Source organism: Coregonus lavaretus (assembly GCF_964263955.1).
Source record: "Coregonus lavaretus genome assembly, contig: HAP1_SCAFFOLD_1020, whole genome shotgun sequence".
Taxonomy (NCBI): Eukaryota; Metazoa; Chordata; class Actinopteri; order Salmoniformes; family Salmonidae; genus Coregonus; species Coregonus lavaretus.
This window is the reverse complement of record NW_028165430.1, coordinates 154,557-166,718: the sequence shown is the minus strand read 5'-3', so window position 1 is coordinate 166,718 and position 12,162 is coordinate 154,557. Positions and strand designations below refer to the sequence as shown.

At 44.2% G+C, this 12,162-nt stretch overlaps 2 protein-coding genes across 3 annotated transcripts; one reads left to right on the top strand and one right to left on the bottom strand.

Annotated features, from left to right (window-relative positions):
* Positions 1-675: 675 nt before the first annotated feature.
* On the bottom strand, positions 676-4,338 carry LOC311115878 (biogenesis of lysosome-related organelles complex 1 subunit 6-like). 2 transcript variants are annotated; one of them, XM_084191001.1, is made up of 6 exons: positions 4,253-4,338; positions 2,972-3,072; positions 2,178-2,358; positions 1,741-1,828; positions 1,489-1,575; positions 676-1,199 (listed from the first exon to the last, which is right to left on the bottom strand). In XM_084191001.1, the coding sequence occupies exons 2-6, from the start codon at positions 3,042-3,044 to the stop codon at positions 1,080-1,082; spliced, it is 549 nt and encodes a 182-aa protein (XP_084047127.1). In that variant the 5' UTR covers positions 3,045-3,072; positions 4,253-4,338; the 3' UTR covers positions 676-1,079. The 2 variants fall into 2 exon arrangements, with proteins under 2 accessions (XP_084047127.1, XP_084047128.1); XM_084191002.1 differs by having other exon boundaries at positions 2,981-3,072.
* Positions 4,339-4,367: 29 nt separating this feature from the next.
* On the top strand, positions 4,368-11,562 carry LOC311115877 (putative proton-coupled zinc antiporter SLC30A4). The gene is made up of 8 exons (XM_084191000.1): positions 4,368-4,455; positions 5,082-5,646; positions 6,564-6,710; positions 7,014-7,167; positions 8,233-8,476; positions 8,997-9,102; positions 9,854-9,988; positions 10,296-11,562. Exons 2-8 carry the CDS (start codon positions 5,238-5,240, stop codon positions 10,448-10,450), a joined length of 1,350 nt encoding a protein of 449 aa, XP_084047126.1. The 5' UTR covers positions 4,368-4,455; positions 5,082-5,237; the 3' UTR covers positions 10,451-11,562.
* Positions 11,563-12,162: the final 600 nt, after the last annotated feature.

Sequence of the window (12,162 nt, the reverse complement as noted above, 5' to 3'; positions counted from 1 at the left end):
GGGTATCTGCATGCTAGTCTATGGGTATCTGCATGCTAGCAGATACCCATAGGCTTCCAGTTATTGAGCTAACTCTAGTTAGCAATTAACTCAATGCTTAGCATATTTTTTTTCCCCTTTGTGTAATACACATGATTTCCAGTGTTCTATTTGGGACACTCATTTGTGTACGGGTTGATGGTCACTAGACTTGATACTGAATGTTATGGATTGTTCTCATATCTGTTGATAGTGGCTGACACCAGACTGGAGGTACAATGACAGAGGACACCGATTGTTATTGTATTCTGTGACACTGTGATTCTGTAGCAGCTGATGTTGTGACTTCCTACAAGGTTCTCGGCAGGTGTTTACAGAACATTGGTGCTGTGACATTAGAATATAAGGGCCTGCTTATGTAAAGGATCACTGCTTCCTCCTAATTCAGCTGGAAACCCCAGGATCTCTGCTTTGCTAGCACACGTGACCGCCCTTCTGAAGCGTCTTAGGGGGGACACTTCAGGCTGAGGAGTAAGTCTCACACATCCCCATGTGCTACATTCATCCCTCAAACATATTCAACACACACACACTTAGAGAAAGCGAGTTAGACATTTTTTCTCTGCTTCTGTGCTGGAGGTGTCTCCCTGTTGCAACCTATATTAAACCAGATTGATTTTGATTGACTTCATCTGCGACTGCTCTTCTCTTTTATTCACCTTGAAAATCCCTATTACAGACATTTAGGATGAAGTGAGGAATAGTCACTGCTGGCATGAGCTGTTTCTGATCTAAACAGCATGATTGGCCACGAAAACTAACCAGGAGCAGTAATCGTCTTGACACCACTGAATATAAAACAACCTACAAGCAGTACTTGTCCTAACAGCTCCGCATACAAGAGAACAAATCATGTCTGACTTTCTCACACCAACGATTGGATGAACTGTGTCATCTTGAGGAACTGAGTTGGTCTACTGTTCAACAACCAGAGATGGGGTCAGGGTCGGAGCCCTCGAGACAAGTGCGACGCAGCCCTCATCTTTGGCTCTATAGTATAGTTGGCAGTGCCAGAGTTAGGACAGAGTTCATGGATGGTTCTATGTTCTCTTGGCAGGTTTGGCAATCAGCTGCCTCTCTCTCTCCAGCTCCTTCTCTCTCTGTTGTTCTTTCTCCATAGCCTCCTTCTCTCTCTGCTGCTGGAGCTTCAACGCTCTTTTCTGGAGACAGAGAGACAAATTCAACGTGTTTTAAAACAACTTTTCATCACGGTTTCCCATTCAAGTCAATGTCAGTAAGTTCAAATTTAAGTTTACATTTAAAACAACTATTTCTTATCAACTGCTACCATAGAAGAGGAGAGGAGAGAATGAATGGAGGAGGTGGAGGAGGAGAAAGAGGAGGAGAGGAGAGAATGAATGGAGGAGGAGGAGAGGAGAAGAAACTATGTGGTGAGCAATAGCTAAGCAACAATAGTCCATTCTGGGGGGAAAATAAACATTCACCCACCTTTAGTTTAGTTGTCTTCTCGTGCAGCATGATCATGTCTTTACGTATGTTCACCAGTTTACCGTGATACAACTTGGCCTCTGTGAACTGAAACAAACAGTACCGGTTTCAAACATACATCATTCCTACAGGGAGCAGGAGGGGTGGACAATGAAAGTATTCTCTTCAGATGCTGTGTATGTTTGAAACAACAGACAGACAGAAACAGGCAGAGCGACAGACACAGACAGCCAGCTAGACAGTCAAATGTACCAGTGAGTTTAGATCCAGTAGGGAGTTGCACTCTCTGAATTTGGTGACTTCTTGGTCCAGTGTGTCCAGCAGGATGACTTGGTTTTGACTGGTGAAGAGGAAAGGAGAGGAACATAAGAGCTACAACCACATGACAGTCACACACCACAACACCTGTAACATGGACAGAGGAAACTAACTATCTTGTCAAGTAGAATCTAATTCAGACGTGATCAGTGAATTATCATTATCCTCCTAATAAAATGAAAGATGAAACTGGACTAGAGAAAACAACAAGTGCATCCCAAATGGCAGCCTATTCCCTTCATATTGCACTACTTTCGTCCAGAGCCCTATGGGCCCTGGTCAAAAAGTAGTGCACTACATAGAAAATAGGGTGCCGTTTGGGACGTACCCCAAGTGTTTGTTTTAATGTCTGATGTGACTTGAATACTAACTTGAGTTCCAACAGAGCCTGTTTGGAGCTGTAAAGGTCAGGCAGGTAGTGAGAGAGCAGGCCTTCTGTCAGTTTCTCTATGGCCTTTCTGTCCACTACAATGGGCTCTTCAACAAGGACTGATTTCTCTGCAGGCTGGGAGTCCTCTGTAGGGCGAAAGTCCTGGAGAGTCAGGCTGAGATCTAAGGGGCAATAACAAACACTTTGTCAATTCTAGCCGGTCACATGTAGAAAGACCAGTCCCACTCCCTTCAGTTTGACCTCATGTCAGGGTAGGTACATAGCCCTAGACTTTTTGGGGCTTTTTTGGGAGAGGTCTCGTAGGTGAAAAATATGTCGATGTGCCCTTGAGCAAGGCACTTAACCATAATTGCTCCAGGGCCGCCGTTGATAATGGCAGACCCTGACCGTGACCCCACTCTCTGAGGGTGCATCAGGGAGAGGGGGATATGCAAAGAACACATTTCCAATTCAAAAAGGTCAAATAGAAGCACACACCACATTTTTTTATCATTATAATAAACATATTTTGACCAAAAACTAGTGCAAAGCCTGCCAGTGGAAAAGCACCTGAAGTGACTGATTCACACTACAGGGCAGACACAAACCGTACTGTCCTGGCACCAATATTTTATTTTCACGTCTTGTCCAGCATGGTTCCAGCAACTATGGTGAATATGTAACCAGGCCAGCCCAGTACAACTCAGCTTGGTTCGGTTTGGCCCTGTAGTCCGAATCAGGCATAAGGGCCTGATTCAGAGTTGAGATAAGCATGTGTAACTCATGACTAGTTACCGTAGCTACCAGTGTTCTGAGGAGGGTCACGTTGAGATGAGGAACCCTCATCTGCCTTCCCCTCTGTCTCCATGTGGGACGTCACTGTCTGATTCTACAGCCTAGAGAAAGCAAGCAGAGATTTTTTTCAGCAGCGGTGGTGTGGCCAATGGCCCTCCTCTTGGCCGTAGAGACAAAATGTTGCTGTTTTAAAGTAACTGCCCAGTGTTTCCAGATTTCCATGAAATATGACCTATAATTACTTACAATATGAGTGAAATAGTTTTCCTTCTAAAATGTTTTAATTAAGTATGCAAAGAACACATTTCCAATTCAAAAAGGTAAAATAGAAGCACAGTCGCTCTGGATAAGAGCATCTGCTAAATGACTAAAATGTAAATGTATGTTAAAAAGCAGCTTTTCTGTGTTGGAATGGTGTGGGCGTATACTGGTTATTAAAAATGTTTATGCGAGTGAACTGCTGATGGTCCAGCTCATCCTCCACTAGACCACTGATTGGCCAGCTCATCCTCCTCTAGACCACTGATTGGCCAGCTCATCCTCCTGAGGAGTATTACATCACACTATCACGAAATAGCAAGCATTTTTTTAAAAGTTTGAGGTGGGGTTTTTGAAGTGTTTTTATTTTATGCTTTGGCCACAAATACAAATATAGGCTGAGTCAACAACATTATTTGGGTATGAGTTAACAGAATATGAACTGTTAAAAGGTAACTTCTTTTTTTAAATCATATTTTTTGGAGTAGCGGCTCGCAGATGCTAAATGAATATAGGGGAAACACTGGAGATGTTAGACACTTGGACCCTTGAACCTTCTGAGGGGTTGCAAACCCACTTCCTCTTGGAGAAGTGTGCAGACTTTTATTCCAGCCCTGCTCTAAAACACCTGATTCAGCTGATCAAAGGTGATTAGTAGAATCAGGTGTGTTACAGTAGGGCTGGAGCAAATGCCTGAAAACCCTGTAGCTTTTCAGGGGAGGATTGGCAAGCACTGGCTGAATGTCCTTAGTAAGTGAATGCCTGACTCAGACAACACAACCAGGTATCAATAAAATAGATAAAATAGTAACTAGCTAGTTGGATAGCAGCACTAGGGGAGTGCTATAGTGCCTGGCTTTGCTAGCTTTCTACTAAACATAGCTAGCTATGCCATTCCGAATAAATCTAGAAATGCTGTCCACTCTACAGTTAGCTAAGGCAGCAAAACACATATTCAAGTCATTCCAAATGGAGGCAATCATGTTATATTGTAAAATATACAGATGATTTCGAACACTTTACCTTTTGAAATGAGCTCTCCATCAAGAACCGCAACGTCTGGAAAACATCATGTGACGGCGTCACTCATGTGACTGTTTGGACTTCCTCTTTGAACCAAGCTAGTAGCTTGACTACTCAAACTATTAACGGTGCGATGTTACAGAAATGATTTTGAACAGAATCACAGCGAGGAAATATTTTCTTCTAGAAAAGGCTGACGATCGGTAATTTTAACGCTAATGTTGTAAGATAAATGTGATGTTTTCAGCTCAGTTAAAAACAGAAATCGAGTCTCCGCGCTAGCTTGGCTAACCAATCAAGCCTCCCATCTTCTGTCAATGGTGAATCGATTTGTAGGACTGATGAGTTGTTGCCAGACATTACTATTGTGTGTAGTTAACAAGATGTTGTTTTCAACGACAATTTATTTAATGACAAACAGGGAATTTGGATGCAGACAACTAGCAATCTGTTTTGATTGATTCAGCCGACTGTGGATGCATTGTTTGTGTGTGTTCGTGAATTGGAAGTGCTGTCATCCCCATTGAAGTTCCCCTCGAATCATCAGAATTCCCTGAAATGGAATGGTCATCGTTTTCAGTGCATGAACTATTGAATATGTAGGCTTCCTTAAATCAATGTCCACCTCGGAGTGTTCTGTTACACGGGTAGACGATCGATACATACTTACAAATGTCAACCTGTTGTGCAGTTAGCCATATTCATTTGTTTAAAAAATCCAGTATCTGTATTATACTGTACCGTTTTAACAGACACTGGGTGTGTCCTAAGTAACGTTAGGACGTTTTTTATTTATTTCTGGTAATGATTCATTTGTTCCATCCCACAGGTGTTTCAGGTGTGTCAACACAGAGATGTAACGTTACAGCCACAACCACTGATTCAATACTTTATAAGACGGTGACATTGGTGAGAAGCACACCAAGCTCGGACCGGCATCATTGAAAGTTAACGGCTCCTGACCTGTCAACAACTGGTGTTAACGATGTCAGGTGGTGCGAGCTTCATGAGCAAGGTGCGGTCTGCCTTTAGGAAGGAGCCAGAGAACTGGGACCTGAGCGACACCGCACCCTTTGACCTCTCCGGTGACGAACTCGTGGAGGATGAAGCGCCCAAATTCAACAAACTCAAAGTGGTGGTTTCCGGTGAGATGGAGGACTACGCAGCCGGGGCATCGCCGAACGGCGTCGCGGTGAACACAGTGGTGGTGGACGATGACGACTCGCTGCTCGACTCGTCCTCAGGGAGCTTGGGGAGCCCCAGTGTCAACATGGACCGGTTGCAGTGTGAGAGCTGCACGAGGAAGAGAGAGGGGGTTAAACGGAGGAGAGTGATGAAGAAGTTGGTGTGCGCCTCTGTGTTGTATTTCCTCTTCATGATTGGAGAACTGATAGGTGAGCAGACAAGACACACACTACACTAGTCTGTTACAGTACTGACTACAGACTCTCATTATACACTGCTAGTACTGTGATGTTAAAGCTGTGGCCTTCAAGTTCCAATCAAATCAATTTAGTATGATGTTTGGAGCATTGACTTCCAAGTTCCAATCTGAAGTAGCCTGAGTAGACCTACTCACTATCGCTGGTCCTGGAGAGGTACTGAGTGTGCACTGCAAGCCCAGCACTAGAGCACACCTGATCTCACTAACCAACTAATCATCAACACCTTTTATTAGGTGAATTAAGAGTGTTGGTGATGGGCTGGAACTAAAGTATGCACAGTGCACTCCCTGTAGCTCTCCAGGACCAGGGCTGGGGACAGCTGTAGACTGTACTCAGTAGTTGCTTTTCAGATCCTAAATCTCCCACATCAACATTGTGATTGGATCTGTAATCTTAGTCGGTCATACCTGTCCCACCTCATACCTGGCCCCAGGTGAAGAGTTGAGGAATGTTCAACACATGGTGGTATTAGCATACATGTACCTGTACAATCACCTGCTGGCGTAACAATACACACATATACCTGTGATGAGAAACGTAATGTGTGCTTGATCATGTTCTGAGAAATACCAGTATTGATTTAACTAACAGCTAGCTCTGTATGTCTGTAGGTGGAAATGTAGCTAACAGCTATCTGTGTAGGTTATAATGTAGGTCAGGGATAGGCAACTTTGATGGGGGTGGGGGCCACAAAATCTGAAGTCATCATGAGAGGCCGCAGTGGCTCGCGGGTCTGCGTACCAACATCCATCCATACCCACACATGCAGCCAGAGCCGGCCCTAGCCTTTTGGGGGCCCTAAGTTAAATTCTGTTGGTGATATTCTATTACGATCACGTATTTAATGTCTATCTGTGTGTCTCTAGGTGGTTATGTAGCTAACAGTCTGGCCATAATGACTGATGCTCTCCACATGTTAACTGACCTGATTGGGATAGTGGTATCTCTACTGGCGTTGTGGCTGTCTGCTAAACCACCCACCAACAGATTCACCTTCGGACTGCATCGCCTGGGTACGTTACTGTTACTGCTCTCCTCTTGTTCCAGAAAGATCCACTTTCTAGATCTGTCATATTTTGGAGATGGAAAGTGTGAGGTCAGCAGTGTTCTGATCCTGTATCTCACGTTTCTCTCCTCAGACTGTGTAAGGAAAGTGACCTTGTGATTGAAAAGCTCAGAGAGGTTTCTGCTGTTTTAGAGCCTCCTGTTTAATAGATGCAGACAGTAAACTGTTACCATATTACATTCAGCTGTCCAGTATAAACGTTTGGGTACATTATTTGCTATAGTCTAATCTGTCCCCCCCCCCCCCATAGAGGTGGTCTCAGCCGGTATCAGTGTGTTACTCATTTACATCCTAACGGGGGTGTTGTTGAACGAGGCGGTGCAGAGAACTGTCAGTCAGGACTTTGATATCAACGGAGATGCCATGCTCATCACTGCAGCTGTGGGGGTCGCTGTCAACCTAGTGTGAGTAGCTGAGTACACACACCTGCATGCACACACACTTGCATTGTCACACACAGACGGAGAGAGCAGTCATTTTGCACCCGACAGTGGGGAGGTGAGGAGGGAGGGATTCCTGATTCCAGTTAGAGTGAATGAATGATAAAGCTGTGTATGATGATATGTCATAAACTACTGCAGTCCAAAGGTCCACTCCTCTCCACTTCGCACTACAAAATGACTTGGCAATTGTGTGACTCAGTTGGTTAGAGCCTGGCGTGTAGTGTTGTTGTTGATGATAAGTGGCGTGTTTAGAGTGTTGTTGATGATAAGTGGCGTGTGTAGAGTGTTGTTGATGATGATAAGTGGCGTGTGTAGAGTGTTGTTGATAAGCGTGGCGTGTGGAAAATGTGTTGATAAGCGTGGCGTGTGGAAAATGTGTTGATAAGCGTGGCGTGTGGAAAATGTGTTGATAAGCGTGGCGTGTGGAAAATGTGTTGATAAGCGTGGCGTGTGTAGAGTGTTGTTGATGATGGTAAGTGGCGTGTGTAGAGTGTTGTTGATGAGCGTGGCGTGTGTAAATTGTGTTGATGAGCGGGGCGTGTGTTGATGAGCGTGGTGTGTGTAAAGTGTGTTGATGAGAGGGGCGTGTGTAGAGTGTGTTGATGAGCGTGGCGTGTGTAGAGTGTTGTTGATGAGCGGGGCGTGTGTTGATAAGCGTGGCGTGTGTAGAGTGTGTTGATAAGCGTGGCGTGTGTAGAGTGTTGTTGATGGTAAGTGGCGTGTGTAAATTGTGTTGATGAGCGGGGCGTGTGTTGATGAGCGTGGCGTGTGTAAAGTGTGTTGATGAGTGTGGCGTGTGTAAAGTGTGTTGATGAGCGTGGCGTGTGTAGAGTGTTGTTGATGATGGTAAGTGGCGTGTGGAAAGTGTGTTGATGAGTGTGGCGTGTGTAAAGTGTAGATGATTGATAGTGTAGTGAGTGTAGCCTCAATCATCTATAGTAATGATTAAACGTAGTAGTACAAGATTAAACGGCCACAAGAAGTTAAAAGCAAACTGACAAACCTCTCTCTTATTTATTTCTATAGTATGGGTTTCCTCCTGAACCAGACCGGTAACGGTCACCTCCACTCCCACGGGGGTCATGGTCACTCCCACGGGGGTCCCCCTCCACCCTCACACGGCCATGGCCACAGCCACGGTGGCCCCCCAGCCCAGGGGCAGCAGGGTCCCCAGGGCAGCCTGGCGGTCAGGGCAGCCTTCATCCATGCACTGGGAGACCTGGTCCAGAGTATAGGGGTCCTCATCGCTGCCTACATCGTACGCTTCAAGGTAGGCTGGAACGTCAGACCTGGGAGCAGGAAGAGGGGTTAAAGATCCATTGATTTTGTAACTGTTGTTTTAATGTTGAAGGGATGAATGGGATAGTTTAAGGGCTTTCTGGGTCGGGCCAGGGTCGTGTTCATTAGCCCATGCAACAGAAAAAGTTTTTTAAAACATTTTGCAATGGAAAACTCAATTTACCGTTTCTTATTCGGGTTTCCCAAACTCGGTCCTGGCCCCCCCCCCCCCCCTGGTGCACATTTTGGTTTTTGCCCTAGCACTACACAACTGATTCAAATAATCAAAGCTTGATGGTGTTTATTTGAATCAGCTGTGTAGTGCTAGGGCAAAACACAAAACATGCACCCAGGGGGAGCCCCAGGAATCGAGTTGGGGAAACCCTGCCTTATTGGACGAGTCCACATAGTTCCTTTCTGTTTGTCTGTTTCTTTCAGTTTGGTACCTAACAAACATGACCCAGCTGAGTTAGATTGACCTGATATCTAACCTTTGACCTTTGCCCCCCTAGCCAGAGTACAAGCTGGCGGACCCCATCTGTACCTACATCTTCTCTATCCTGGTGCTGTTCACTACGATACGCATCATACGAGACACGGGAGTCATCGTCCTCGAGGGTGAGAGAACGGCTACATGTATTACAGTTCATATATTAATTAGCCTATATGTGTACTGTATATGATTTAGATCAGTGGTTCTCAATCCTGGTCCTGGGGGCCTAAAGGGGTGCACATTTTTGTTTTTGCCCCCTAGCACTCACACACTTGATTCAACTAATGAACTCATCAAGCCTTTGATTTGCCAGGGCAAAAGCAAAAATGTGTACCCCTTTGGGTCCGCAGGACCAGGAATAGGAACCACTGATCTAGATCATACCATAATGTCCTGGAGGGACGGAGATAAGCTACATTATCATCATACTTCTGCTCACCAGACAGATCTACTGTGAGAGAGAGAGCTAAAACACAGTTTCAATTGCTTAATCTGGAGCTGTAAAAATATCCCATAGTGTTTAAATAATAGTAGATTGTTCTCATGCTATGAATGGGACAAGTATTTCGCTAGCAACGTACTGGACATGGCAACAAGACTGGCTAGAGAGACGAGCAAAACAATGTTAACGTTCTGAGTTTCATGAAACTTAATGTGTTTTACTCAGTGGTGTAAAGTATTTAAGTAAAGATTCTTTAAAATACTACTTAAGTTGTTTTTTCAGGTATTTGTACCTTACTTTACTATTTATATTTTTGACTACGGTACTCAAGTAGACGTGTACTGGGTGACTTTTACTTGTACTTGAGTCATTTTCTATTAAGGTACATTTACTTTCACTCAAGTATGACAATTGGGTACTTTTTCTACTGTTAGGGGCACCCAGGCATGTGGACGTTCAGCGAATCAGAGAAGACCTTCTGAAGTTGGAGGACGTCCAATCAGTGGACGAGCTCAACGTGTGGGCGTTAACCGGCGACAAGACCACCGCCCTCGCACACCTGCAGCTTTGTGAGTGACCTTTGACATTCCTCTCCTTTGTTAGTTGTACACATGGTATGTGGAGTGCATTCTGTTGATAGGTTTAGGAACATTACACTCTGGTTGTATCTCAATTAGTCTTTCTGTGATTCTTCACATCCTATGTCCTCGAACCCTTCTCAGCTGTATTGGAGCTGTTCTAAGGTCCTTCCCCCTCGGACCTAATTCTCCAATGAATTTTAACAAGGTGTCGAGAGAGGATGTGAGGAATCGAGGAAAGATAAATGAAGAAAGAGCCACTGTCCTAACCCGATTTCTGTTTGTATTGTGCTTCTAGCGCCCTCTAGTGCCAGTGCGTGGGAGGACGTGCAGGCCAAGGCCAGACACCTGTTGATACACACTTACGGCCTGACCAGGTGCACTGTGCAGGTCCAGACACACAGAAACAGGGCTACACACACCTGCACACGCTGCCGAGAGTCCACCGCATAGCCTAAAAAAATACAACCACACAGTCTGAGGACGTTAAACCAGACTAGTGTCAAAGCGTAGGGAACTGAACTGATCTATGCCATCGGCAGGATACTCGGACGGACAGTCGGACGCACATTTATTTTTAAAGGACAGCTGATTCCTCCTGGGCTGTTAACCTGCCTGCAAAGTTTTCTGAAGAGGAGGGGTTGAACGCATCTTAACCTTTCAACAAAAACAAAAAAGACTATCTATAATAATATACCATCTATAATAATCACCATTAAAGCCTGTAAATGTTAATAATTTAACATTATTCCTTTTGTTACTTTACTTATATAATTGAACTGTGTTAATGTGTTTGTTTGTGAGAGCTGTATACTTTGACTGTATGTGTTTCGAGTGGGGTGATAGCAGGGAATGAGTGTGTCTCTGTAGGTGAATCTCAATTCTATTTCCTTGATTCCTTCTCAAAACGCATCAGAGGAGATGGTCCTAGGGGAGGAACATCAGATTCAATACAATTAAGATTCACCCTGTCTGTCATATCCTCTCCTCACAAGGTAGAACCACTGGGATCTACTCTGACCTGTTAAGGACCAATCCTAACATGAGATATGCACCTGTATGTAAAGTCTGGCACGCCAATGCAACAACTTACACAGAAATACAAGTTAACTGTGTGATTTATCTGAAGTTAGTATTGGTCCTCTAGTGTAGCGGAGAGGCCTGTATCAGTGTTTGACAAGGTTGATGTGAGGCTGTCAGAAAATGTTACTAGCTGTCCAATCCTTTCTTCCTCTGTCCTTGTTTCTTTAACTCTTCTCAAAGCTAATTGGCAGAGAGGATCCAAGGTCCTACCCTCTGACGACCTCCTCCAATGAGCTTTGAGAGGAATTTAGGAAAAAAGGAGTGAGGAAGCTAGTAATGTTTTCAGGCACAGCCAGAGATGAGGCCCAGGCCGGCTCTAAAAGGTTAATCCATACATCTGATCGTGTTATTGATCATCTGATGATCGTGTCAATATTGCCTTTGCTAATGTTTGAAAATGGCTTCTCCTTCTTTGCTCATTGTGTTGAACCAATAGACAGAGAGAAGTGTTGTTTTTATATTAAAGGGTTATGTTTCTTTGACTTGTTTCTTTAAGTTAACTTCTTCTAGCTGAAAACAGTAAATGGACAATGAAAGTGACTTTGTGAATCATGTGTAATACTGTAGTAGGGTAATACATGACTACTGCCTCTAGTTAATTTCAGCCAGTTTTATTTAATTATCATCAGATTGATTGATTGAGCCTGTCAACATTTCAGATAGGCAGTATTATTCCATAAGCATTATGAGGGCTGTGAGATAATATGCCAATATTTATCATATGCATCATTCAAAGCCATATTTATTATGTGTGTATATAAATACATATGGGTTTGGCATCATCATGTCTTCAGGTCTTGGTTGGTTCCTTAATAACCACTAACTGTCCTAGTCCTCCTGTCCCAGCTTATCAACATGAGGTTGGTTGGAACTGACATGTATTTTCCTTTCTCTTAACTGCAAATCAGATCAGTATATGCATTACCTGCCTTGTGTTGCTCTTGTTTTGATGTTTATTTTATTTGGTCGATCATGTGTCAGGGTTGCCTCTCTACAGCAGCACTCACCAGTGTTTCTGTGATTTGCACATTCATTCCTTCAACCTGAACACTTCTTAAGGCTCTGCTCCAATATCCACTACG